The sequence below is a fragment of the Monodelphis domestica genome, chromosome 2, assembly GCF_027887165.1.
Source record: "Monodelphis domestica isolate mMonDom1 chromosome 2, mMonDom1.pri, whole genome shotgun sequence".
Taxonomy (NCBI): domain Eukaryota; kingdom Metazoa; phylum Chordata; class Mammalia; order Didelphimorphia; family Didelphidae; genus Monodelphis; species Monodelphis domestica.
The window spans coordinates 356,132,809-356,160,039 of NC_077228.1; the positions used below are offsets into that span (position 1 = coordinate 356,132,809).

General features: G+C 39.0%; 1 protein-coding gene across 6 annotated transcripts in view; it reads left to right on the plus strand.

The window, feature by feature from the left end:
* The window catches only part of FUT9 (fucosyltransferase 9), a 267,862-nt gene that overhangs the window by 224,232 nt on the left and 16,399 nt on the right, over positions 1 to 27,231 (plus strand). The window contains exon 4 of one of the 6 annotated variants that reach the window (XM_007484334.3): positions 26,843 to 26,954. The exons of 2 other annotated variants lie outside the window; for them this stretch is intronic. In XM_007484334.3, coding sequence (XP_007484396.1) covers positions 26,904 to 26,954 — 51 coding nt within the window. In that variant the 5' untranslated portion in view covers positions 26,843 to 26,903. Of the gene's footprint in view, positions 1 to 26,842; positions 26,955 to 26,998; positions 27,178 to 27,231 lie in introns of those variants that run through there. 3 more of the 6 variants (XM_007484339.2, XM_016431197.2, XM_016431195.2) reach the window with 3 other exon arrangements.

The window sequence follows — 27,231 nt, forward strand, 5'->3', positions numbered from 1 at the left end:
TTTAACCAGGATCAAATAGCTAGGAAGCATCTGAGGCCAGATTTGAGCCCAGGTTCTCCTGACCCCAGACCTGGAACTCTATCCACCATACCATCTAAAGCCATTTAGCTGCCCTTCATATCCATTAACATTTGCCACAACCTACACAGGCATATGATAAATGCTTGTTGAGTCCCTGACTGCCTGATTCTTTGTCATCTCTTTAATAACTCCTATCTCCTCAGTTTATTCCTCTTCTTCTCCCAGACCCCTTACTGATTTTGAAGTCAGGGTATCTTCAAAATTTAATCATTTCCTAGAGTGGTTTACTTAGTCATCTGGACAGTCCTCTATCTCATGTTAAATCTTATTAATATCAGTTTCCCAAGGTGATATTTATTGAACTTATCTTCCAAATATTGAGATGTATCTTCCTTCAAATTGACCTCAAATACTCCCAAAGAATATGAGAGTCTCCACTTGGTAAATATTGGACCTGATATTACTTCATCTATGAATATGAACAAATCCCTTATCTTTACCGAGCTTCAATGACCTCATGTTTAAAATGAGGTGGTTGATGTAGTTTCAGTTTAACTTTAAAAATCATTTATTAATCAATGACTCTGCAGAAGACAAATCTTTTGTTCAGCATTTCAATCATGTCCAATTCTTTGTGACCCCAGTTTTAATTATCTTGGAAAAGATACTCCTAGTGGTTTGCCATTTCCTTCACCAGCTTGTTTTACAGATGAGGAAACTGGCAAATAGAATTAAATAATTTGCTCCAGGATACAGCTGGTAAATGTCTGAGACCAGATTTGAATTCAGGAAAAGGAGTCTTCCAGGTTTGTTACTCTATCCATTTTACAACCTTGCTGCCTGTGTAAAGCAATAACCACAATTATTTAACAACACTTGGTTTGTATCAGTTTCTGCATTAAGCTTCAGGGATACATGGGCAAATAGTTAGGTATGTTATGGGCAGGAAGGATACCTTTTGCAAGCATGCAAGACTCCAAAACTTAGCTTAAAAACAAAAAGGAGATTTATTAATTTAGAAAGTAATGTTGAGAGTGGCCAGGAGGATAGCAAGGTGGAACAGCAAGATGGGGTGCAGTTCCTTGGGAGGACAGCATGAAAGGAAAGGCTGTTCCCCCCAAAGACATCAGTTCTGAGGTTTTTATACCTTTTTATATCAGAATCTATGCCTTGGTGGGGATGTGACTTAGAGTGGTAAGCCCCCAGGCATTTGGTGGAGTGAGGTGGTCATCTAACTGGGGTCTTCCTGAAGGCATAAAGATTCATCATAGAGTATTCATAAAGAATAACCCTGGGTTATTTCCATGGTGATGGAAATTGGGAGCGCACAAACCCTAGGGCAGCCCTATTTGGAGGCCTCAGGAGACTGGAGGTCAGGAACGTGCCTCTTGGGTCGCTGGGGTCTCTGGTTGGAGGGGCACTGCCGTTTCCAGTGTCCCAGTCGGCCACAGGCTGGACACGGAGTCATGGGCGGTCTTCCCTTCAAAGGACAGTCCTTTGACCAGTGTCCATCCCGTCCGCAGGTGTAGTAAGAGCCCCTTGGCCTCTGCCCATAGGTCAGAGAGGTGAGAGCTGCCATGAGAAGTTTCTCACGTCTCTGTCCTCCTGTCTCAGCTAGGTCCCTGTTGTGAAAAACCTTAAAAGCAGCATCCATTAATTGGTTAATTGGAGTCTGAGGTCCCAGATCCAGCTTGTGCAGCTTTCACCTAATGTCTAGAGCAGACTGCCCTATAAAGTGGAGCTTTAAGATAAGCGCCCCCTCATTAGTGTCTGAGTGGACATTGGTATTTTGCTTCATGGTTTCCACTAATCAGGACAGGAAGAGGGCTGGATTTTCCTCCTTTCCCTGAGTGATTTCTTTGAGCTTATTGTAATTCACTCGCTTTCTAATCCCTTTCTGCATGGCCTCAAGGAGACAATCTATCATATGGTCTCTCCTAAGTCTGTCCCTTTCATTCATAAAGTCCCATCCAGGATCTTGCCCTGGGACTGCGGTGGCACCAGGAACTCCTACCCGTGTGCCAGCTAGGGCCTTCTCATCACCTATTTCTACAGCCAAATAAATCCCAGATCCTATTTTTCTCATCTGGGGTACAACAGGTGGAGATAATAATATGCAGATCTGCCCAGGACAGGTCAAACTGCAGGGTAAGGGATTTAAAGCCCTCAATGAATTTGGTATGGTTCTCTGAGTAGTGACCCAATTTCTCCTTCATCTGGGCTAGATCAGTCATAGAAAAGGGAACATGTACCCAAGCCAGCCCATCTGACGAGGCTACCTCTCTCATAGGAGGAGGGGATCCCTGTCACTATAGCTCAGTCCACTCTGGCTGTGGAGTGGGCTTGGTTGAGGAATGGGTGAGGTAACATTATCCTTAGGCAGTGGCGGGTACAAAAGGATATTATGGTTGGGAGTAGAGAGAGGAGTGGTCTCAGGCTCTGAACCCCGAGAATAAGGCGGAGATTTTGGAGATGAGGGTTGGGGAGAGGAACCAGGAGGATCTGGAGGGAATTCTGTAGTAGAAGTTAGTTTGGGGGGAGGGGAAGGCCTTGACTGGGAGAGCTAAGTCATCCAGAACATCCTGATGGGGACTTTCCCCAGAAGGGGTCAGTAAGGAGGTGGCAAAGCACATGCGACATAATAGTCTTAACTCAGGCTTCTGGCTGAGTTTAATGAAAGCAGAAATGTAGGGAATGGCTGTGTAAAGATTAAAATTTAGGGGAGAGGGGGAGACTGAGGCAGGTAGAAATTAGTTTCTCTCTGCAAGGAATATATATTTTTTAGAGGTTTATTAAAGGTTAAAGATTAAGAATATACAAGTAAGAAACATGTGCCTAGGCCAGAGGCCTAGACAAAATAACCTCACATCATGGAAGAGATGCCTCTGCTCCAAAAACAGAAGTCCAAAAGGCCGAGCCCTTCAAAAGCCTTTGCTTAAATATCTTCTCGATCTCGGCCCAGGTGAGATTACAAGGCATTCTGGGGAAGTGGAGCAAAGGCTCATGGGGATTGTAGTCCTGTATTCGAGTCTATTTTTTACATCCCCCCCGTGTGATCATTTGTGGAAAAATTAATTTTTCCCCAAAAGGATCATAAAACATAATAAACTTAAAAGATTACAATAGTGTGAGGATAAGAGAAAAAAGAATAAAACCAATAATTTCTGAACACATTGACAAAAAGCCATTAGGGGGCAGTCCCCTTTGGCATAAAAGTATACATACAAATAAATGTTCAATCAACCACACCCAAAGTTCAATTTTGTGCAACTTGTGGTCTGGAGGCTTCTTCATGGTGGCTTCTCCAACAGTTCAGTTCTGGATTCAGAGAGGTAGCATCTTCTTCACCTAAAATTCTTCTCAAAAGGAATTTAAACTTTGCAATTTAAATAATGATATTTTTTACATTCCCCCATGTTGTTGGTGATTGAAAGATTCAGAATCAGTTAGGGATGCATGGCTGAGGTATGAGGTATATGAATCAATTGGCAAGAAATATTAAAAAGACATCAGAAAATCCAAAAGAAAAGAAAAATTTCTGGATGAAAATATAGACTATCAAAGTCTTATGTGTAAAAATTCCAAGAAGAAGAAAAATAAATCTATAACAGGTCCTTCAATCAGGGCCCAATCAAAATGATCTAAGTAATGATGCATTTACCCAGTCAGTGCCAGGACTACAGAAAGGTACCACACTATGAGAGGCAGAAAAGGGGACCAGATTATAGAAGCCAAGTAGGAGCCAAGGTTTCGGGGATACTCGTCTGTGAGTATTTTCAGAGTGAGTGTAGATACAAGGAAAGCCTATGCCTTAACACATGTTAAACATAGTAACCTTGAGTCTTCACACTAGGTTCAAGACCTTTGTATTGGCCTAGAAGTGCATCAATCCATCCTAGATTGGCCTTTCTTTGGCCCTATGAAATGGCTCTTGTGTGTATCTCTTGTCCTGGAATCAGACAGAATCATTAAGCAAAGTCCCATAATTTATTTAAATAATTAGTGGCATCAGTTTCATAGTCACAAGCTTTTTAGGGCATGCATTAGAAAATGTATCTTAAACTTGTAGCACTGAAAATCAAAAGGTTTAAAGAAAATCTTAATACTGGTGACATGTGCTTCAAATATAAAAGGGAAAGAAAAAATAATTAAAAAACTGAAAAAGTATATTGCACATGCAAGAAAAATATAACAATAAAAGAGCTTTAAAAATTCAAAAATATAGCTTATAACCATTGACACTCTGTGTCAGTTAAGAAAATATAAAATACAAGGCTTTCTCACCAAAAAATGAGATCCATTTCCTCTTTGTATCTGGCCATGATCACTGTGAGTAGAAGGCAAATGAATTGAACAAGGTTAACAATTTTTTCATCTTTAAAAATACAGTAGTACAAATATGTAGATATCAAAATCCCCAAAATTCTCAATAGCCCAATTAATTACAATAGCAAACAAACACACTTTCATATTTCACATAAGTTGCTGTGTGACATTTTTAAAACCTATGAATTGATGGACATTTGTCACAATTTTTACAAACGTAGCAATCTTTCAACCTTGGTAATAAACATAATTTTTTAAACAAAGTAAAACTCATCTTGGGTTAAGAACATAATCAAGAAATCTATATATCATTCTGGTAGAAGTAAAATAGTGAGCTAAAGAGCATAAATAAAGGGTGCTCCTTTTGGAGGCTTTTCCCAAGGGTACAAATGCCCTGAAATTAACTGCCCAACTTCCATTCGCATGTGGGAAGGTTGGGGTTTATAAAATACATTTCACTTCAGCTACTAGAATGGGCCTTACCTCATGGTAGGGGCAGGCAAAAATAACCAGATTGTTAAAAAAATTCCAAAAATCATATTTAAAAAACCCTTAAAATCAAATCATTTGAGGTATTTAGCACATTAAATTTTCCAAAGGTTGTTAATACAATTATAACCAGTTCTGTAGTCCATCTATCCTCAGCAAAATAGAAAAAAGCTGTTTTTTCATATATGGGCTTATTCACAATAATATTTTTTCAACACAGTTATAGGGGGAAAACAACAGAATTTCAAAACTCAGTACATTCAAAATAAATTCAATCAACCTTCAGTTCACAGAATAATATTAAATCCAGTAATATATGAACTTAAAATCACAAAGTTAAACCTTAAACAAAAAATGCAATAGAATACAGAGATTTTTTAATAAACCATTGGAGTCTGAAATGCCTTAGAGCCTTTAGTCTCTTCAAAGTTCCTTGGGTTGTTTTTTCTTGTTTGTTTGTTTTTAATTATCCATTTAAATGTCTATTGTCCGAAGGTAGAGTAGTAAAGGCTAGGCTACGGGGTTCAAGGGATCCGTCCAGGGCCCCATAGCTGGGAAGCATCGGAGGCCAGATTTTAACTAGAGACCTCCCGTCTCTGGGCCTGGCTTCCAGTTCGCTGGGCCACCCATTTTCCTCCCCAAAGTTAAAGTTGAATCTTTGGGCTGAGTCTGCTCCCAGACAGGCAGGTAAAATCAATGAAACTGCCAGAAGAGTCAAAAATCCTTTTAAACAGCCCATTGCTATTAAGTTTCTGTTTGAAAAGATCTGTTTCTTCTCTTTAGTCTTTTCTGTCTTTCCCCTCTCTGATACCCCAGTGGCCAATACCCCCAGCCACGTGGAGGCTTAGCCTAAGGGAAAATTACCCGGTCTCCTTTCCCTCTGGTCTCTCCCCTCCGCCCACGTGGCCAATACTGTTACCAGCTGGTCGCAATGAGTCCTGAGCGATCTGCTCCAAGGATCTGGGTGATGAGCCGGCTGGGGTCGGAAGCCAGATGGGTGAGAGACAGACTGCCGGGGTGGGTCGAGCTGGGAGCTGGAGCACAGCTCAGGCACCAGGTGAGAGGCCAGGAGCAGAAGCAGGAGCTGGAGAGGGCCGCAGGCAGGAGCTGATCAAGATGGTTTTCTAAAGAGCATCTCGGAGAACCTTGGCTTTAAAAAAAAATTCTCTAGGCTAAAAATTTTTTGAGAAGTTCTCATCCAATCTAGTGGTCGCCAACTGTAACAGTTAAAATTTAGGGGAGAAGGGGAGACTGAGGCAGGTAGAAATTAGTTTCTCTCTGCAAGGAATATATATTTTTTAGAGGTTTATTAAAGGTTAAAGATTAAGAATATACAAGTAAGAAACATGTGCCTAGGCCAGAGGCCTAGACAAAATAACCTCACATCATGGAAGAGATGCCTCTGCTCCAAAAACGGAAGTCCAAAAGGCCGAGCCCTTCAAAAGCCTTTGCTTAAATATCTTCTCGATCTCGGCCCAGGTGAGATTACAAGGCATTCTGGGGAAGTGGAGCAAAGGCTCATGGGGATTGTAGTCCTGTATTCGAGTCTATTTTTTACAGCTGTCCATTTCCCTTCCCTTCTGCAGAACAAATCCAATTGTCTGATGGTGTTATAATTTAGAGTACCATGGATAGGCCATGTCTCTTGATTACCAAGGATGTAATGTGGCCAGTCAACATTACAAAAAGAAATTAGTTGCTTTTTCTTTAAGCTGTTTAGTGCCATTTTTTCCAATTTTTAAGTATACACCCCAAAGGGGAATCACAGGGTACGCTCTGTCTCTGTCCAATTTAGATGCAGAATGGCCAATTCCACACCGAGGGTCAACAACTGTGTGTCCACAGAAGTTGCCTGACCAAGAGCACTCAGTTCTAACACTGAGGTGAGCACTCAGTTGAAAACTGAGGCGGCAAGGCTTCCCACACAACTTAGAACCGTCTACAAGTATAACGGGGAGCCGACAGATAAACCCCAAACTCCAGTGGCCAGACTGATCTGGGGCCGATGGGAGAGAGAGCACGAAAAAGTTCCCACAAAGATATCACCCAAAAGATGGGGGTTTCAGGAGTCAAAGAAAAGGCTCCTTTCCTACCTGAGAAGCCGTGTCCTCGTGGATGATCCAGGGTATAGGAGTAGCTTTCAGGAGAGCCAAACACGTTGGGCATCAAAATGTTATGGGCACAGAAGGATACCCTTGGGGTTTGGGAAGGATATCTTTTGCAAGCATGTAAGACTCCAAAACTTAGCTTAAAAAAAAAAGGAGATTTATTAATTTAGAAAGTAATGTTGAGAGTGGCCAGGAGGATAGCAAGGTGGAACAGCAAAATGGGGAGCAGTTCCTTGAGAGGACAGCATGAAAGGAAAGGCTGTTCCCTTGAAAGATATCAGTTCTGATACCTTTTTACAACAGAACCTATGCCTTGGTGGGGATGTGACTTAGAGAGGTAAGCCCTCAGGCATTTGGTGGGGTGAGGTGGTCATCTGATTGGGGTCTGTCTGGAGGCATAAAGATTCATCTCTTTGTCCATCTTAAGTCTTGAGGATGTTCAAGAATAGATAGTCATCTCAGGACCCTGGGAGTGGGGGTAGGAGGGAGGGGTCATTGGATATTTCCAGGTTCAGAATCACGAGGATGGAAGGGATCAAGGGAGTTTCCCTGATAATAGTCTGCCTGCGTTTCTGGGGTACAGTGCCCATGTCAAGGTACACTCTGTCCTCAAGGAATTTATATTATGCTGGACAAAAGCAATCAGTACAAGAAAATTAAATATTAAATACACAGTTCAGGAAAATGAGGTAGGTTTTCTGTAGGAGAGACATTGACCTATTTGTATAGCAAGCCAGGGATTCCATCAGGATCAAGTTTATTCTAAGCATTGCGGCATCCTCTGATTTGGGATTGATATTCATGGAAGAGATTGAGGCTAGATACAAAGATTTGAGAATCATCTGCATAGAATGTAAATGAATCCATTAGAGCTAATGATTTCACCTAGGCAAAGTATAGAGAGAAAGGAAGAGAACCCAGGACAGGGCTTTGGGTTACAACTACACATAAATGGCATGACAATTGTGATAATCCAGCAAAGAGTTGCTAATGTAAAGGAAATGTATAAAACCTGGGTTGGTTTGGGGAAAGAAGTCTCTCCAGAAAATGTAGCTTTAGAGGTCAAAGAATTGTGGCCTTCAGAGTGGGTATAGACAACTCTAAATCAGATTCCATCTCTAAGGGACCATCTACTCTTTTAAATTTCTAGTCCCACCTAGCGGTTCAGGTGAGTTTAATTAGAGACTTCCTACCCTACCAAGATTTTCTGTTAAGATTGACTAGAGAGATATACCCCTAACAAATGTGAGATTTAAAATGGTTGAGGTTTTAAACTGTAGTGATTAAAATAGTGGAAGATATAAATTGTGATAGATATAAGGGAGGGTGAGTAAATTTGACCGCAGAAAATATGTTTCACTACAGTGTCTTGGTTTTTAAATCAAATATAAGGTGGTCGCCAGAGAAATATTCCCAATTATTCAAATACCCAAGTCAACTGGGTTTTATAGAGATTTTTAATTAATAATATAATGAGGAATTAGAGAAAGAGTAGGAAAGGAATAATTATGAAGGGCCTCAAGCCAATATGGCCTAGACCTGAGTCTTAAGAGAGAGAATCAGTCAGTCCGTTTTTTAACACTCACCACAAGGTCTGCCTAAACAAGGATTCTAGTGACACCAGGCCAGCTCCATCTCAGCTGACTTCACCAGAGAGCCTTCCAGCCAGAGACTGTTCCAAGGGGCCTCTCTCCAGAGCCTCCAGAGGGACAGAGTCCCCTTAGAGGAGTTCCAGCGAGACCTCCTTAGAGATTGTCCTCCAAGAGCTTCCCTTCTCCAGAGCCTCTCTCAAGAGATTCTTCCCAAGCGGTCCTCATCAGAGATCCTCCTCCAAAAGGAATTCCTCCTAAAGGATCTAACCTCAAGAGATTCTGCTTTTTCTTATATAGGGGTTTTTCTCCCATGTCACCTCCCCTAAGTCCCTACATCTACCAATTACTGTAGACGCTTTCCAAAGGACTGCCCATCTGAATTCCTGCTAAGTCGACCAATCTCCTCAGTAAGTCTGAATCAGAAAAAATGCTGCTGTGTCGACTAATCCCATCAAGAGAAAACTTGCCCGACCCTTTTAGGTACCTAGCATCCCATTGTATCAATTCTAAAAACAGGCCCGGCTCAAAGAACTCCTTGCCCCACCATAAGCATGGATCCAAGTACTTTCTTTGTTTAGCAAGGAGTTTTCTGCCCTAAAGCAGTCTCAAGTATGGGTAGAGTAGGGGTCCTCCCATAGCAAGGAGTTTTCTCCCCTAAAGCAGTCTTAAGTACAGGTGGAGTAGAGGTCCTCCCATTTCTGATCCTGGCGAGTTCTCACATCAAAATGGGGAATATTTCTCAGTAGGGAATTTGTTCCAATTAAGAATTCCCTGATGGGGAAATTTTTAACATTCACAAGTCTGAGAGATTTCAAGATTTACACAAAACAGATATGATCTTGAGCTACACCAAGGCTACTCCAAAGTTAAGACGGGCCATCACTCCCCAACCCCTAAATCACCCGACCTGTTCCTATTTCTCAACCTCTGAAATAAGAAAAATAACTTTAGCAGCCTTACTTTTTGCTGCCTGCTCTAAAGCTGCCTTTCTATTTGTACATCTCCCTGGTTAGGACAGCTATGTGACACAGTGGATAGAGTGCTGGACACGTCAGTTTAAGTCTGTTTGCCTCACTTTCCTCACTGTAAAACGAGTTGGAAAAGCAAATGGCAAACCATTCTTGTGTCTTTGCTAAGTAAACCCCAAATAAAGAGTTGGGCATGACTGAACAGTGTCTCCCTAGTTCAACAGAGTTGCTAGCTCCATGGGCAACTATCCATCAGCTGGTGCTAATTAACCTTTTATCTTCTAGTTTTGCCTCTTGATTTTTTGACCTCCAATCTTATTGGAAGGAATAATTCTCCAAAAAATCTTAAGATCTCAGGGCCAAGGAATTCTGCTACAACACTGATAGATAGGATACCCCAGAGAAAGAAATACTATGTGAGTCTGAGAGAGAGTGCACAACAGTGTCAACTCCATAGAAGGATAAGAGCTGAGAAACAGCCATCAAATTTGGCAATTAAGAGATTTAGTAACTTTGAAAAGAGAAATGTCAAATGAAAATTGAGCTCAGGAGCCAAACTGAAAAGGATGTGAAGAGTGAGTGGGAAATGAGAAAATAGAGGCACCAGAGTTAACATCTTTTTCTAGGAGTTAAGTGAAAGAAAAAGAGATATATTGGGTTTTTAGGGTATAATCAGGCCAAATGAAGACTTAAGGACTGAGGACTTCGGGGCATATTTTTAAATAGTAAGGAAGAAGGCAATAGATAAGGAGGGACTAGAAATTGGAAAAAAGTTGATAGGATAGACTCCTGGAAGAAATAGGAGGGAATGTGTTCAAAGGTAGAAATAAAGTGGTTGGCTATAGAAAGAGCCACTATCCCTTTCTCCTAAGACTTCAGCTAAGATTTTAAAATATGCTACACAACCCTATATAGCCAAGTATAAACTCAATTCATCAAACTATACTAATTTAATGGATATTCATCACTCTTTTTTCCAATTCTATGCCCACTAAGCAAGAGTACCTTTTACAGTGTCACTCCTGTTCCAAGTAGTTTCCATTTGGAAATTTAACAACCTGGCTTTCTGGAATCTAAGTTAATCTCTTGTAAATTCGGCTGTGGTGAACTGATTTTCAGGAAGTCAACCCACTCTGGCCAAACTGATAATAATAGCTAATATTTATTTGGAAATGTGTCTTTGAAAGCTTAAGACCAGTCACAGAAAAAGGACCAAAAAAGAATTGCTAAACTAACTACAAGGTGAAAATTAGTTCTGTAAATGAATGGGGTGGGGGGTGACAAGATAAAGAATAATGTAACAAGCCTCAGGAAAACTTTTAAAAGTAAGTTCACTGAGAGAAGGAGACCAAACCAGAAGAATACAGCTCTGGATAAAGTGAGTTAAAAAAATAAGTTTAGGGCTAGAAAAAGGGGAGCTATAAGAAGTTATCAGCAGTTTGGGGAGAGAGCTGAAGTCCAGCTTGAGGCTAGCACCTCAAAAAGGGTCAGGCCTCCTGGAAGAGAGATATTACTTGGGACAGTCTTTGGGAAGCTATGTTGCTGGCCTTGTTCCACCTCACCACCAAAGAACCTAGAGAAGTAAAATAATATCTATCTTCTTTTTCCATTAGAGCCCTTGGGGGAGGGGGGTGTCCAAAATACTTTGATCCTTTTCCTCTGCAGGAGGAGAAGTAGAATTTTGCTTGGTTTTCAATGGTTTCTATGTCTTTTATAGAAACAATGATCTTTTTTAAACTGACATCTCCTTGTTCAGGGGTGCATTTATTGTAGAAAATGTTGGGAGGAACCAGTTGAAAAGAAAGCATCTCCAAAGAAAAGAAAGAGGTCTAACACTGAGTTGGTTTGTCAGAAACTCTTATCTTTAGCTGGAGCTTGGAGCTAACCAAAAGATAAAGAGAATAACAGATTCTTTGATACTGTTTTTACAGTACTTAGCACAGTGCCTGGCACAAAGTAAATGCTTTATAAAAATGCCTGTTGTGAGTTCCTACCAGGAACCCATCAGAGCAGAATTAGTAGTAGAGTGAGGGGAAAATAGGATCAGTTAAATAACCCTAACCATTATTTTTTGTTCAACAAAAGTTCTTCAGTAATATCTGACTCTTTGTGACTCCATTTGGTGTTTTCTTGGCAAATATACTAAGTGGTTTGCTATTTTCTTCTCCAGTTCATTTTACACATGAAGAGACTGAGGCAAACAATTAAGTGACTTGTCCAGGGGTCACAAAGATAGTAAGTGTCTGAGGCTGAATTTGAACTCAGGTTTTCTAGACTCTAGGTTGTAAACCTCAAAATTCCTTAGACTTATAAATGTTGGAAATTTCACCATTGGGATATTTCATACTTGGAAAATTTCTTACTGATAGTCTATTGGAATGGGAACCCCATTGGCATGGGAGGTTCCTTCTCTTCCCTTCTTAAGATTACTTTAGGACAGAAACCCTTTGCTGAACAATGGAAAGGACTTTGACCTATGCTTAAGCATAGAACAGGAATTCTTTGAGTCATGATTGATTTTAGAATTGATACAATGGAGATACTTGGAATAAATCTCCACCCTATTCAGTCCTAACAGGATTGAGTAAGGGCTGCAGCCTAGATCAAAATTTAATTATTCCAATCTCTACCCTACTCAGGTTAACAGGATTTAGAAAGGGCTGTAGCAAAGGAGCAAAGATTTAATCATTTGAAAATATGACCTTCAACAGACATGTGCAAAAGCCAGAAACCTCTGGGCGGTCCTGGGTTAAGCTAGAGCCTCCATTGACAGGGAAATTGATGGACAGGTGATTGGTAGATGTGAGGACTGAGGGGAGGCAACTTGGAGGGTTTCCTTAAAGATAGGGGGTCTGAAGAAGAGAGGGGGTTGAGTAGTTGGTCAGTGTGGTTCGTGTGGGCTCTGAGAAACTTGCTCTGAAGGAAGCTGAAGGTGGGGGCCTCTGAGACTGTTTCTCCATTTTGGTCACGTGGGTAATAGGGACTGATCTCCTTTCTTTGCCCCAGCTATCTAAGGGCTTGGGCCTTTTGGCCCAGCCTAAACAGAAGGGGTATTTAAGCCCTATTTCCTTCTCTCCCTTTTCTCTCTCTCTATCTCTAATTACTTCCTCCTATTGTAATTAAACTCCATAAAAGGTTGACGGCTGACTTAAGTTTTCATTTAGGAATTACATAGCTGATTCCTTGGCGACCTTAAATTAATATATATCAGTCTTTTAAAGTGATTCCCTTGTAACAAAGTGCAGCACACTATCCACACTATGCCACCTAATTGTCCACTCCCCCATCCCTCCATCACCATATCATCCCTTTAACACTGTTATATATGCATATATATGTATATACATATATTCAGCTTTAAAAGTTTACAAAGCACCTTACATTCATTTTTTCATTGGACCTTCACCACTAATCTTTAAGCAGACATTACAGATATTATCACCATTTTACAGATGGGGAAAATGAGGGCCAAAGAGGTCGCCTGACCACCTCCAAAATTTACCATGAAAGAACAACTAGAAATGTGGGAGATGAGAATCCAATCCAAATTTCTCTTTACTTCATTCTCAGAACTCATTCTACAACCTCTAAAAGAAAAAAATCTGAGGTTTAGATTATGTGCCCATGGTAATCCTATCAAAAGCACAAATATTGTTATAAAGCCTTCTTCCTCAGCTAACATTTAAGGTCTTTCACAATCTAGCTTTCCAGGATTATCTTATTAATACTCCTTTATAAGTATTCTATCCTCCAACCAAATGGGAGTCTTTGCAATCTTCCATACCCCATCTCTGACTCCTTTCACCACCACCACCACACTTTTGTATTTCTCTTCCTTGTTGCCATTCCTAATGATACCATTTTCTCCCTTCTTACCTTTAAGGTCCAACTCAAATACCATCGCCTCCCCAAAGCTATCTCTGCTTCTTTATTTTAGAAATAAACGTCCCCCCTTCAGATCTTGCATAGCACTTGAATTATACCTTATCATGTTTCATTTTGCACCATTTTATGTGTGTTCATTATTTTCCTTTACCAAATCGTAAGTTCCATAAAGTTGAAACCTGCATCTTATTTAAATTTTATATGTAAATACCATAACCTAATGCAGTACTTTGCACTTCTTCAGAACTAAATGTATTGACATTGAACTCCTGGTACTTCATTCATTTTATATACATTTATTAATTGATTGTTTGATGGGTTGATTGATAGATGATTGGTAGCTAGATAAGAGATATATTGATAGATAGATAAGATATAGCTAGATGAAGTATTTATTAAGTGTTTTCTGTATGCCAGACACTATGCTATTTGTATTGGGCATACAAAAATAAGAGGATCCCTACTTTCAAAAATATTTATACTACTTAATAGAAGTAGAACAAACAGACAGGTATAGTCATAGACCAGGCTAGAGAAAAGAGTGAGTAGGAAGTGGAGAGTGTGCATAAAAGCTGAACCTTCTAGTGAGAGGCCAGAGCCAGGTAGGAATTCAGCAGTCTTTGAGCTGGCTTCAAAGTGGGGTAGTCCCCAGAGAAGTCAGGCAACCAGTGTGGGAACAGGGCAGGACAGAGGTTGAGCCAATAGTGTGGCCATTGCTATGATGTAGAAGATACTGTGCTAGGTACATTGTTGAGGAACACACAGAAAAATAAGGTCCAGTTTTTTCCCTCAAAGGGATCCAATAGTCCAGGCAGAGGTGCTAAGGATCTGAACCAGAGTGGACAGAAAAGTATTTAGGAGATAGACATTATTGTATTGTAGAGACAGAATTTATTACTTGGCAACAGATTGGCTATAGGAAAGGGATGATAGTGAAGGAAAAAGAAGAGTTGAAGGTGACTCCCAGATTGCAAACCTGGGTAACTGGAAGGATGGTGGTATGCTCTATAGAAATAGGAAACTTAGGAAGAAATAAAGAAGATAGGAAAGGCAGAGAGAAAGGATCATGAGTTCTATTTAGGACAAGTTGAACTCAAGATGTATACTTAATAAATATAATTTGATGGTAGTCCATAGTCCATATATTAACCTTTAATGTATTTATTATCTAATGATTTACTTTTAATCTCATGATTCTTTTAGGCTACAAACCCCATATAACACAGAGAAGTAACATTTTTGTTATTAAAACATATGACCTGGATTTATGAAGACTCGGATGTGGATCTGATGCCACATACTTATTATTAGCTGTCCAACTCTAGTTTATCTGGGCATCAGTGCCCTCATCAGTATATTTAGTGAATTGGACTTGATGACATCTAAGATTTCTTTTAATTTATCTTGATGACTATTTTCAAGCACTCAAATAATTTTCAGTTGTGCAAAGTCTAAAACATCTGAAACAGGAGCCATTTGACCATAAAATATTAATCCAAGGCACCATTATGAAAATGAGCACAGGAAAACCTTAATGTGGAGGAAGGAAGATTGTGATAGTGATCTAGTGACAATGGGATTAGTAGATGACTGCTAATTCTGTTTGCTTCTTATACTTTCTTTTGGGACTTCTTAGAATTTCCCTTTGCCTCCAGTAAATTCATCAATGGGAAATCTGTCTTACAAGATCCAAGCAACTTTGATACTCACACTTCATCAGTACTCTCTCCCTCTCTCATTGGAGTATGGAGCCAAGAATTCATTTGCCCAGAAGAGAGACAGGAGAGACATCTTGTAATTTTCTCTGACTGACTACACTCATTTTGAACTTCTTTCACTTGTCAGCTATTCAACCATGTCCCTCTCCAAGCCTGGGTACCTCCCCAGCCAATCTTTCATCTTTCTTTTGTATGTCATCTTCTCACCTCTAATTACTTAGAAATATTCATCCTGCTTAGAGTCAGGAAATCAGAAAGACCTGAGTTCAAACCTGGCCTCAGCTACCTTTTAGCTCTGTGATCCTGGGCAAGCTTCTAACTAACCATGTTCACCTCAGTTTTCTCATCTGTAAAATGAACTGGAGAAGGAAATGGCTAACCACGCCAGCATTTTTTGCCAAGATAACCTAAGAGTCCACATGATTGAAAGACAACATCCTAAGTACTTAGTACAGTACCTGGCACATTGTTAGCACTTAACTAAATGATTATTGATTGGTGACTATTGACTCATTTATAGACCACTTTATCCTTTACAGAGTCCTTTCTTCACAATTACCTTATAAAACAGATAATGCAAATACTATATCAATCTTAGAAGTAAGAAAAAATCAAGACTTAAGTCATGGAGCTAATAAATGGTGGAATCAGGGTTTGAACATATGCTTTGTAACTGTCTTATTTGCTGTGCCTCTATACCGTTCCAAATGACCCCTAAACTCCATTTAATTTCCATCGATAGGGTAGACAGTAGGTATACACATTGCCATTGCCTTATGTTGGGATGGGGAGGAGGGAAGAGACATACAAACCACTTACTCTTCCTACCCCCTCAGCTGAGTATGGAAGAGGAGAGGGAGCAGCCTTCCCGGATGTGGTTTCTACAGGATTCTGAGAGTTGTCAAAATGACTGATAGTGGCATTCAAGGAGCCCAGTGGCCTCTAAAGAACTGACAAGGAAAAAGGATTAGATTTATTTTATTTTGTCCCAGAGGGCCAGAACTAGAACTAGGTGCAATGGATCGAAGAAGCTGCCAACTACCTATCTATTAGGGCTATTCCTAACTGGAATGGGTTGCTTTGAGAGGTATTACATTTCCTTTTACTCCATAAGAAGTCTCCCAGCATTGAATAGGACTATTTTCCAGGTAGAGGTATGCATAGAAGTGACTCTTCTTTAGTTGTGGGCTGGTCTAGATGGACTCTAAGATCTCTTTGAATTTTCTAAGAATATGAAATCATAAATCCGGAGTTGAAAAGGACTTCATTTTACAGATGAGAAAACTGAGTTCCAAGAAAGTTGGAACTTATCCAAAATCACATAGCTAGTAAGCATCAGACTTGAATCCTACCACAGTACAGAATGCATAGATTCCCTTAACTCTTGTGTCTTTGGGGTTAATAGACTGAATTCAAGCTTCTAATTACTTATAAATATTCATTCACATCCTAAAAGTAAAGCTCCTCATAAGCCATTTCTCGTATATGATAACTACAAGGATGACCTCTAGCCCGTCATTTGAGCTGCATTCACTGTCTTTAGAAGTGTTCCATTGTTATTTTTTATCTAGTTTAATCTAATAATAATATTGCCACTTATGTAGTTGTTTTATAATTTATGAAGTATTTCTATATACATCATTTCTTTTAAAAAAAAAACCTTTACTTTCTGTCTTACAATCAATAACTTGTATTGGTTCTGTTAAACTGGAAAAAACGCAGAACTATTAAATAGTCAGAAAAACCACATCTTTAATTAAGGAGAGGGGTTCAGCATAATTCCTCAAAGCCTTGGAGCAGAGCTGTGCTACAGACCCACACACCTGCCCTGAAACTTTGGCTGCTCTGGTCATAGACTCCTGAGAGTGCCAACCATGCTAGATTGACAGCTCCCTAGAACCAAGAATTTGGGAAACTTATATACCTGTTAGGGGAACTGAGGAACTGAATATAATAGATTGGTTTACAATGGCTATCAAAGAAGATACCAGAGTCCTAGACTGGATTGTGAGGGAGAGGCTGATGCTTTACAAAGGACACAAAAGGGAAAGATCCAATCCAGGGCTGGGCCACCTTAGAAAAGGGCTTTGACACAAAAGGAGAAAACACCAGGACAAAAGGAGGACATTTCACACCTGATTAAGACTGCTTGCTCCACCTAAAGTACTTTAAGGTTTATTGTTAGTCTGAAACTTGTGAAGTTGGGATTTCCCTTTTGACCTGGGATGATTCTACAGCTAATTTTAGCTCAAGGTCAAGAAGTTCTCTTGTGACCAGGTCAAGCACGCTGCTACAAACCTGGAGTTCTCAAGATCTCAAGATTCGGGTTTCTAGATTCCAAGTTGACAGTTCCAAGGCCGAAGAGCAGTAAGGGCTGAGCAATTGGGATTGAGTTATTTGCCCAGGATCACACAGCTGGAATCATCTGAGGTCGAATTTGAACCCACAACCTGCTATCTCCAGAGATGGCTCTATCCACTGAGCCGCCTAGTTGCCCCCATCAAGTTGGATTCTTACAACAAGCCTATGAAGTAGGAACTATTCTTCTTTTACAGATAAGAAAGCTAAAACTTAAATGTCTTGTTCATGATCACACAGTAAGTGTCACAGATAGGACACAAACCTGCATCTCAGCTCCAAGTCCAGCACTCTATGTATGTATGTATGAATGAATGAATGAATGAATGAATGAATGAAGCCCTATTAAGAACTTTTAAAAGCCAGGCTGGCTGTTCTAAGAGCTTGTTAACATTGGAAAAACAGAACTACTGAAGTAGCCAGAAAAAAATAACCTATCACAGAGCCCAGCATCAGAGATTATCAGGGTTTCCAGGAATAGATCCCTGGGAGAATGCATCATGCTAGATGATTTCTCCAAAGAACAATAGAATTTGGGGAACTCTGGGGACAGGGAAGTTTGATTGATTGACATTACCATGGTTACAAGGAACTGAGATCCAAACTACACTGACAGGAAAGAAACCAGAGCCAGAGGCTGAGGCATCAGAGGGTGGTCTACTTACCATGGATACTAAAAGGATGGTCCCTGCCCAGGTGTTGGTCTTAGAATGGATCTCTGATACCATGGGGGAAAACTTCCAAGACTAAAAGGGTACTTAACATTTGAGTAGGTCTGCTAGCACCACCTAAACTGGGATTATCAAGTACTTTAAGGTCTATTGTTCAGTCTGAAATTGGTGAGACCAAGACCTGGGACTGTGACAAACTTGGGGTCTCCAGATTTCAAGGTGACAAGCTGATGATATTAATACCCATCAGTATTAGTGGGGGCAAAACAAATGTTCAACACTTTCTTCTAATTTCAATTTAATCAACAAGTATCCACAGTATTAAATGTCTTATTCTGCTCTACTGCTCCTGACTATGAGAAAGATACTCAAGATAAAGCCTTTTTAAGACCCCTGGGCTATGATCTTTTGGTTTTGGTTTTGGTTTGTGGGGAAAGCCTAAATGAAGTCTTTAGAGAGCAATTAGGTTTAGTGTGGAGAAAACAATAGCTGTTAAGTAGTTGAAGGACAGTCTCCAGGAAGTGGTGTTGGATTTATTTCTCTTAGCCCCTTCCCCTCCCCGCCTGGAATAATTTAAAGAGCTGTAGAGATAGAGTTAAATTAGGCTTTAATAGAAGGAAAATCTTCCCAATACATAGAACTTTTCTGAAGTCTGGCATATTTTCTCCAAAGGAAGTAAGTTCCATTGAATGGAGATTTTCAAGAGAAGCTGTCTGAAGGTAGGTCATAGAGGGAATATTTTGATCCAAAAGGGAATAGGTTAGAGTGTCTTTATTTCATGGGTTGAAACATGGGCCAGGACTGCTGAAAAATAAGGCACAGAAGGCAAAGGAGGTGTATTTGGAAGTGAACTACAACATTAAGGAGCTCCAAAGAAGAGGAGAAATTAGCTAGGCTAGTCATGGGTAGAAATGAATGTTGGCATGGACAGCAGAGTGCTTCACTTGCCATCTGAAGAAAGAACAAGACCCTCCCATACAAATCTAAGAGAAAGCAGCGGTAAAAATCATTCAGGAGAGGCATACATAGATGGGTTATGATTTTAGAGCTCCCAACTTGGTGAGATCGCAATCCATTAATGTATTAGAGATCTTGTTGGAACAAATGGAGTCTTAGTTTTCCCTCCAACTGGAAATTCTGTGATTAAGAATACAAGGGAATATATACAGGAGTTAGGCACTAAATTGTGACATGCAGACTTATTTCAGAGAAGAGGTAGTTCAATAATAAATGTAATTATTATTTTTTTTAATTTGTTTCTTATGGTGTTTTTTTTTTTAATTTTTTGTAATGACTTTCCACACATTTTCCTAAGTTAATGTGATTGAACTTATTTCCCTCCCTCCCTTCTCTTTCCCTGCCTGGTACTGGCAGGCCATTTGATCTGCATTATACATGTACTATAATCCAAAACATATTTCCATATTGTTCATTTTTGTGAGTAATCTTATAAAATCAAAACCCTGAAACCTATACCCAAATAAACAACTGAAAAATCGTATGCTTTCCTCTGTATTCTAACTCCAACAGTTCTTTCTTTAGAGGTGGATATTCTCTGTCCTAAGTCCCTCAGAATTCTAATAACTGGAGTGATTATGGAAATTAGAGAGAAGAGGAGAGTATATTCTGTTCATGGAAAGTAGAAGAGCATGTTCCAGATGCAGGGAATACTGGACTGAGACAAGGGAGCAGAGTAGCCTATTTAAATGGAAAGCTGCCTGTGGTATGAAATCTTGACAGTGTGCTAATATTAGCTGTAGAATCATCATGATAAATAAAGAATATAACTATGGATGAATGGATGGGGATGCCCCAAACAGCTGAGTGTGGTTCAGAGGTGGAGTTTTGCTAATGCTAATGTGAAAGTATGAGTTTCAAATGAGATATACATATTTTAGCTCTGTCAATTCCATAAAAGAACATCAGAAAGAAATCAGTCCAGTGGCAGGAGTGGGGGGAGAAGGAAGAAGGCAAAATTCCTCAGGGCATTCATTGTTACTTACCTGGACTTGTGGACCGTGATCCCCATTTATTTTTACAAGTGCAAATAACTTGTCCTTCCTTGTGGTGAAAAAGAAAAACTCCTCTTTCCAGTCCTCCCCAGACTTTCCAAAGATACAGTGCCTTCCTGGCTGACTCCAGTATGAGAAGATTGTATGACAGCAAAGGCCATAACTTTTTGCATGTAAAAACAAAAGTCACGGAGAATTAAATGAGTTTTAGAAAAATCACTATAAGGAAACATTTCATCCATAGCGTGCATCAGCTATAGCCACATTGCCTTTGTGTGGTACACAGGCCAGATTACTTGGGACCTAGTGCCAGATCTGATTGCTTCTAGCACAGCAGACAGGTAAATAAAACTGCTGAGGTGAATAGAGACTAACCGAGATTGGGAGCTTCAGAGTGCAAAAAGAGAGAGAGACACAGAGAGAGACAGAGACAGAGAGAGCGAGCAAAGGGGGAGATAAATAGAAAAGAAGTAGATCAAGTCCCTGGGTTAAAAAGGAGCTTCAAAGAGTGTAAATTTGCTTTCTGTCCAAAAGAAAGGAGCTTTGGAATTTGTAAAGCTGGTTTAGGGAGGGATCACAGCTCAGAGACCATTCTTGCAGTTTGGGATCTGAGAAGAAAGCAAAGAAGAGGGCATTTGAGCTGTCAGAACCTAGTCTATGTCATCCTGGAGCCAGAAGGTAAAATAAAGTGCATGGAAGATTAAGAGAAAATGTGCCAGTTTATTTAAGAGAGAATGTGAAGGACTACCCTGAAGTACTCAGGAAGCATACTAGACTAGATAAAAACTGAGATGGCTACTCCAGGAGGTAGATGCCATGTATATCTAATAATTAAGACCTTCCCTTAGAATGGTACAGATTCTAAAGATCAGTTTATTTAAATCCCAGGAGCCTCAGTTCCTGATTTGTAAAATGAAGGGGTTGAACAAGATTACCTCTTAAAGTTCCTCCCACTTCTAACTTCATAAACCTAACTTAGCATTTTCTAGTGTATGAACCAAGGAAGAAATTCCCAGTAATTTCTTGTTCATGAGATGAATTGGTGACTCTTTGAGTCCAGATGTGGATAAGACTCAAGCCCTTCCTGGGATCATTGAGGGAACATTTGAAGAAAATAATACAAAAGAGGAGCAAGAATAAGGAAATCTTCAGGCAGGAATACAGAAAAAGGAACCCAAGACCCAAATGTGAGGCTTTGGACTTTGTGCCTTATTTGCTATTAACTCTCTGAGTGATCCTGAGTAAGTCTTTTCATCTCTATTTTCATCTCAGTTTCCTCATCTGGGAAATGGAGTTTGACTAACAGATTTCTAAACTTAGCTTAGAACCTATGGAAAACTAAAGAAACAATTTTTTTTCAACCTAAGATTTGCATTAAAATGAAGTGTAAAGCTATGCTCCTGTAAACAGTTATAGAAAATATTAACATTAATGTTAATGCTTTCACTTCTCTAATTTCAGAAAATTAAGCCAAAAGACTCAGTCAGGAAATTGGCCAGCAGTGGTCTAGTTAACAAGACTGGTAGACTTTTGGTTACAGTAGGAGATATAAATTCAAACAATAATGAGAATTTCCAATTTCATATGGGGGGAGAGGATAGGCTTTTTAATTTATTGATAGTTTGTGATTTGTTTTTTTTGTTTGTTTTTTAAATCAGTGTAGTCTAGAGACCCAATTCAGAGAACAAAGACATTCTTTAAATATGGTGTGTTGCAATTCTTGCTTAACATTCTCTTTCAAGAAATCTACCTGACCAAGTGCTTCAGTTTTTGTTTGTTTACAGATTGTTCCTTTTTGTATTTTGGAAATTTTTTATAATTAAGTTTTAAGATTGGCTTTTCTATAGTTATTGAAATTGTTATCTTTATACTGACTCCCAAAAAGGTCCCAAAACAAAAGGTCATCATTAGAGCAAGCAGATTATTTGGATATTGGGATTTTTATTCTTATTATCTTCAGGGGAAAAAAACTTAAAGCACTGAGAAAAATTGATTTCACTCACACTATGTGATTTGGGAAGTATTTTGATAAATTTTTATAAAAATCAATTTAAATAATACAATCTTGTATCTTTTTCCACCAGAGATAAAGAAAAAGATTTTTAAACTAAATTAATCATAATAGTCAAACTCAGTTGCAAACATTTTGGTTTATATGTTCATACTGTAAAGTTTGTCTTGTAGCAAATATAAATAGCTATAACCTAAAGGAAGTGAAACTTACAAACTATATGATGTCTGGGGATTTAAAAAAGTTCTCCTGAATTGCTGTTGCTCCCCTACTTTTCCAAAGGTACCAAGTTTGTGGTCTTCTACTTTCACTTAGAAACCCCCAAACTGGAATTGTTTTTCCTTTCAATTAAGCCTAGAAACAACAGAGTTTTCTGAAGTTGTGAGTTCCACTCATTTTAGATAACTGGAGCTTGCTCAGATTGTATACTAGCATCCTGAGAGAAACAAATAAGGCAGTATGTAGTGTTAATGGTGGGAACTAATTGGACTCTTACCTCTTGTCAATTTTATTTCAAGTCATTCATTTCTGGACTTTTGTCTGGTTGTCTGATTAAATGATCAAGTTCATACCTACTTAACAAGTTATTAAAGTTGGTCTTTTTTTTCCTGTTTTGTTTTTTTCCTGGATGCATTGTTAGGATAAGTTTTTAAATGCACCTATCTCTTTTGGGGAAGTTTCAGAGATAAAGTCTGAAGAAGAATCCATCTAGCTCTTCTCCCCCTCTCCACAAAATTCCCTCTCTAAAGATATCCTTTCCTCCTCATTCATCTCTTGAAAATTCTGCAAAGGTACCATTATCAGGATAGGAAAATATTTTTTTTATTATAAAGTAAAATCTAAAGATATTAAATTGATGATTGTGCTGAATTACTCTTCACCAAATGAGATATTTGTAAATCACTTATCATTTAGTGCATGGCATATAGTAGGTGCTTCATAAATGCTTACTTCCCTCCTGTTACTGTTTAATTCTCTAAATAATCACTCATATTTCTTTGCTGTTTAAAAGGTTACCAGACTACCATGTAATCTATACATTTTAGATAAAAATATCATGATCATTAGAAGTTAGAATGGGAATACAATGTGCACAGATTTGTAAATACAAAATACATACCAAGGAAATTGGGGTCAGTAGAATCATTAATATACTAACAACTGAGTGAATGAGAAAAAATAGTATTTGAGCTGAACCTTTAAAGAAACTTTCAATTGCTACAGGTTCTTTTACCACAACACCAAGAACAAGAAGTACCAGTCTTATTATCCCTATTTTTTGTAGTCAAGGAGATTGTGTCTCAAAGAAGATGAATGAAACTTGTCAAGTCTCTTACCACTGTGTTTTATTTTCATCCTATTTATACTTGGTTTTTTTTTTTTTAATCCAGTCTAAACCTTATGGAACCTAAACCCCTACCTCTCCCAATCCTAATTTGACCTTTTCTATCACCCCTATCCCCCTTCTTTTATCCTCTTCCCCTCCTGTTTTTCCTGTAGGGTAAGATAACTTTCTATATCCAATTGACTGTGTATGTTCTGCCCTCATTGAGCTAATTCTGATGAAAATATGGTTCACATATTTCCTCAGCCCCACCTCTCCCATGCTTCTTTTATGTGCAATAATTTCCCTCATTCTATTTTTCCCTTACCTCTCCTCCTAATACATTCCTCTTTTTTATTTCTTAATTTTTCTTTATTTTTTACATATCATCCCATCATATTCCACTCATTTCACTCACAATCATGCCCTCTATCTATGTATACTCTTTCTAACCACTCTAATAATGACAAAAGTTCTTTGGCATAACAAGAATTATCTCCCCGTGTAGGGATATACATAGCTTACCCTTATTGATAAATCTTTTGACTTCTCTTTCCTGTTTACCTTTTTTTTTCATGTCAATGTTTTGTTTTGTTTTTAATTTTTTAATTTTTATTTGGACATTTCCAAACATTATTCATTGGAAACAAAGATCATTTTCTTTTCCTTCCCCCCCCTCCCACCACCTCTCCCATAGCCCATGCACGATTTCACTGGGTATCACATGTGTTCTTGATTCAAACCCATTTCCATGTTATTGGTATTTGCATTAGAGTGTTCATTTAGAGTCTCTCCTCAGTCATATCCCCTCCACCCCTGTAGTCAAGCAATTGCTTTTCATCAGTGTTTTTACTCCCACAGTTTATCTTCTGCTTGTGGATAGTGTTTTTTAGATGCCTGCAGATTGTTCAGGGACATTGCATTGCCACTAATGGAGAAGTCCATTACCTTCGATTGTACCACAATGTATCAGTCTCTGTGTACAATGTTTTCCTGGTTCTGCTCCTTTCGCTCTGCATCACTTCCTGGAGGTTGTTCCAGTCTCCATAGAATTCCTCCATTTTATTATTCCTTTAGCACAATAGTATTCCTTTAGCACAATAGTATTCCATCACCAACATATACCACAATTTGTTCAGACATTCCCCAATTGAAGGGCATCCCCTCATCTTCCAATTTTTGGCCACCACAAAGAGTGCAGCTATGACTATTCTTGTACAAGTCTTTTTCCTTATTATCTCTTTGGGGTACAAACCCAGCAGTGCTATGGCTGGATCATAGGGCAGACAGTCTTTTATCGCCCTTTGGGCATAGTTCCAAATTGCCCTCCAGAATGGTTGGATCAATTCACAACTCCACCAGCAATTCCTGTTTACCTTTTTGTAATTTTATTGAGTCTTGTATTTGAGAGTCAAATTTTCCATTCCGCTCTAATCTTTTCATCAGAAATTTTTAAAAGTCTTCTTTCATTGAATACCAATTTTTTCCCCTAAGGATAATGCTCAGTTTTGTTGGGTACATGATTTTTGGTTGAGTTCCTACCTCCTTTGCCCTCTGGAATATCATTCTATGCCCTCCAAAATTCTTATAAAAGCCTGCTAAGTCTTATGTTATCTGGATTATGTCTCCATGATATTTGAAATATTTCTTTTTGGTTGCTTGCAATAATTTCTCCTTGACCTGAGAGGTGTGGAATTTGGCTTATCCTTGGAGTTATCCTTTGGGGATCTCTTTCAGGAGATGGTTAGTAGATTCTTTCAATTTCTAGTTTGTCTTCTATTTTTTAATGGCTTTCAGGTAGCCCAATAGTTTTTTTAACCCTTCCATCTTAGAATCAATACTGTGTATTTGTGCTAAGGCAGAAGAAGAGTGGTAAAGGCTAGACAAAGCATGTTAAGCCCAGGGTCATACATCTAGGAAATGTCTGAGGCCAAATTGGAACCTAGGGTCTCCCATCTCAAAGCCTGGCTCTCAATCTACTGAGTAACCCAGCTGCCCCCTAGTCCAATAATTCTTGAAGTATCTCTCCTAGATTTTTTCCAGGTCATTCCCCCCCCTCCCCCCGAGATATCTCACATTTTCTCCTATTTTTTCATTCTTTTGACTTTGATTATTTCCTGCTGTCTCATGGAATCATTTAGCTTCCTCTTGCACAATTCTAATTTTTAAAGCATGATTTTCTTGAATGAGCTTTTGTACTTCCTTTTTCTATTTGGCCAACTCTACTTTGTAAACAGTTCTTTTCTTCAGTGAATTTTTGTACCTCTTTTCCTAAAGGGCTAGATCTACCTTTCAAGAAGTTTTTCTCTTGAATATTTTTATATATCTTTATTCCATTTGGCCACTTCTGCTTTTTAAGTAATTCCCTTCTTTGAGTTTTTGTGCCTTTTTTACCAGTTGGCCTATTCTGGTTTTTAAGATATAAATTTATTAAACTTTTTTTGCTCTCATTTCTTTTCCCAATTTTTTTCTACCTGTCTTACTTGATTCTTAAGATCCTTTTTGAGTTCTTTCATTAATTCTTTTTGGGCTAGAGAGGTTCAATTGTGCCCAAGGCCTGTTTCATTAGTGGTGCCTGCCCTGCTACACTGAGCTCTGCCTCCTCCCTGGTACACTAGATCCCTCATATAGGCTTCTAAGTTGGTTTGGGATGAAAAATTATGTTACCTTTGTCTTCATGAATTTTGCTGCTATGGAATTTGTCTTGAGGCATTATATCATTGCTTTTTGGAAGGTAATTTGGTAGAAATCAGATAGGTTCCTCCCTGTACCTTCTCTGCCCCCTTAGCTCCTTTTATGTGTTGTTTTTCACACTAGAAGGTGTGCTCCCCCCCCCTTTTTTTAAATTTAGAATATTTTTCCATGGTTACATGATTTCCCTCTCCCTCCTAGAGCTGACAAGCAATTCTACTGGGTTATACATGTATCATTGTTCAAAATCTATTTCCATGTTATTCATATTTGCAGTAGAGTGATCTTTTAACATCAAAACCCTAATCATATCCCTATTGATCCACATGATCAATCATATGATTCTCTTCTGTTTTTCTGTTCCTACAATTCTTTCTCTGGATGTGGATAGTGTTCTTTCTCACAAGTTCCCCTGGATTGTCCTGAGTCATTGTGTTACTGCTAGTAGAAAAGTCTATTAAATTTGATTGTGCCATGTGAAATGGGAATTCTTTTTTTCCTTTGTCTATTCTAAGTTTATACTTGTAAAAAAGGAATCCTTTATTCTCTTTGACTAGTTGGAGTTAACACTTTGTTTAACAATAACTTAAGTACCCCTACTTAGTACCTCACTAGATTGTGAAAACAGAATTAACTCTCCTTTATCTACCTTTTGATTGAATCAACAGAATCTTGAACTAGGTGGAGAAGCTGCAAACCACTTAACGAATTCACATCCTCAGAAACTCAATGAGCCAGGAAACTGTGAACCCTTTTGAGGAGAATTCACACCTCCAGAAGGTGAGAAGATCCTACAGACACTGCCCTCTTGGGCAGTGCTGGGCAATTTGAAAGCTGTGATTGGCTCTTGTGAAGAGGGGAAGGGACTTGAAACCTCTATAAAAGGCCCTGAATTGCTAGGGCTAAGGTCAGCTTTAAGAGGAATTTGGCTTCAAGAAAGAAGGTAGCTTCAAGAAGAAAGTCTTGAGTCATTGTCTTGACTTGCCTCTTGGAGGGAGCTTGGGTGAGTGGATAGCTGGCTTTCACTTCCTATTTTCTGGGGAGAGTTTAATTCTGG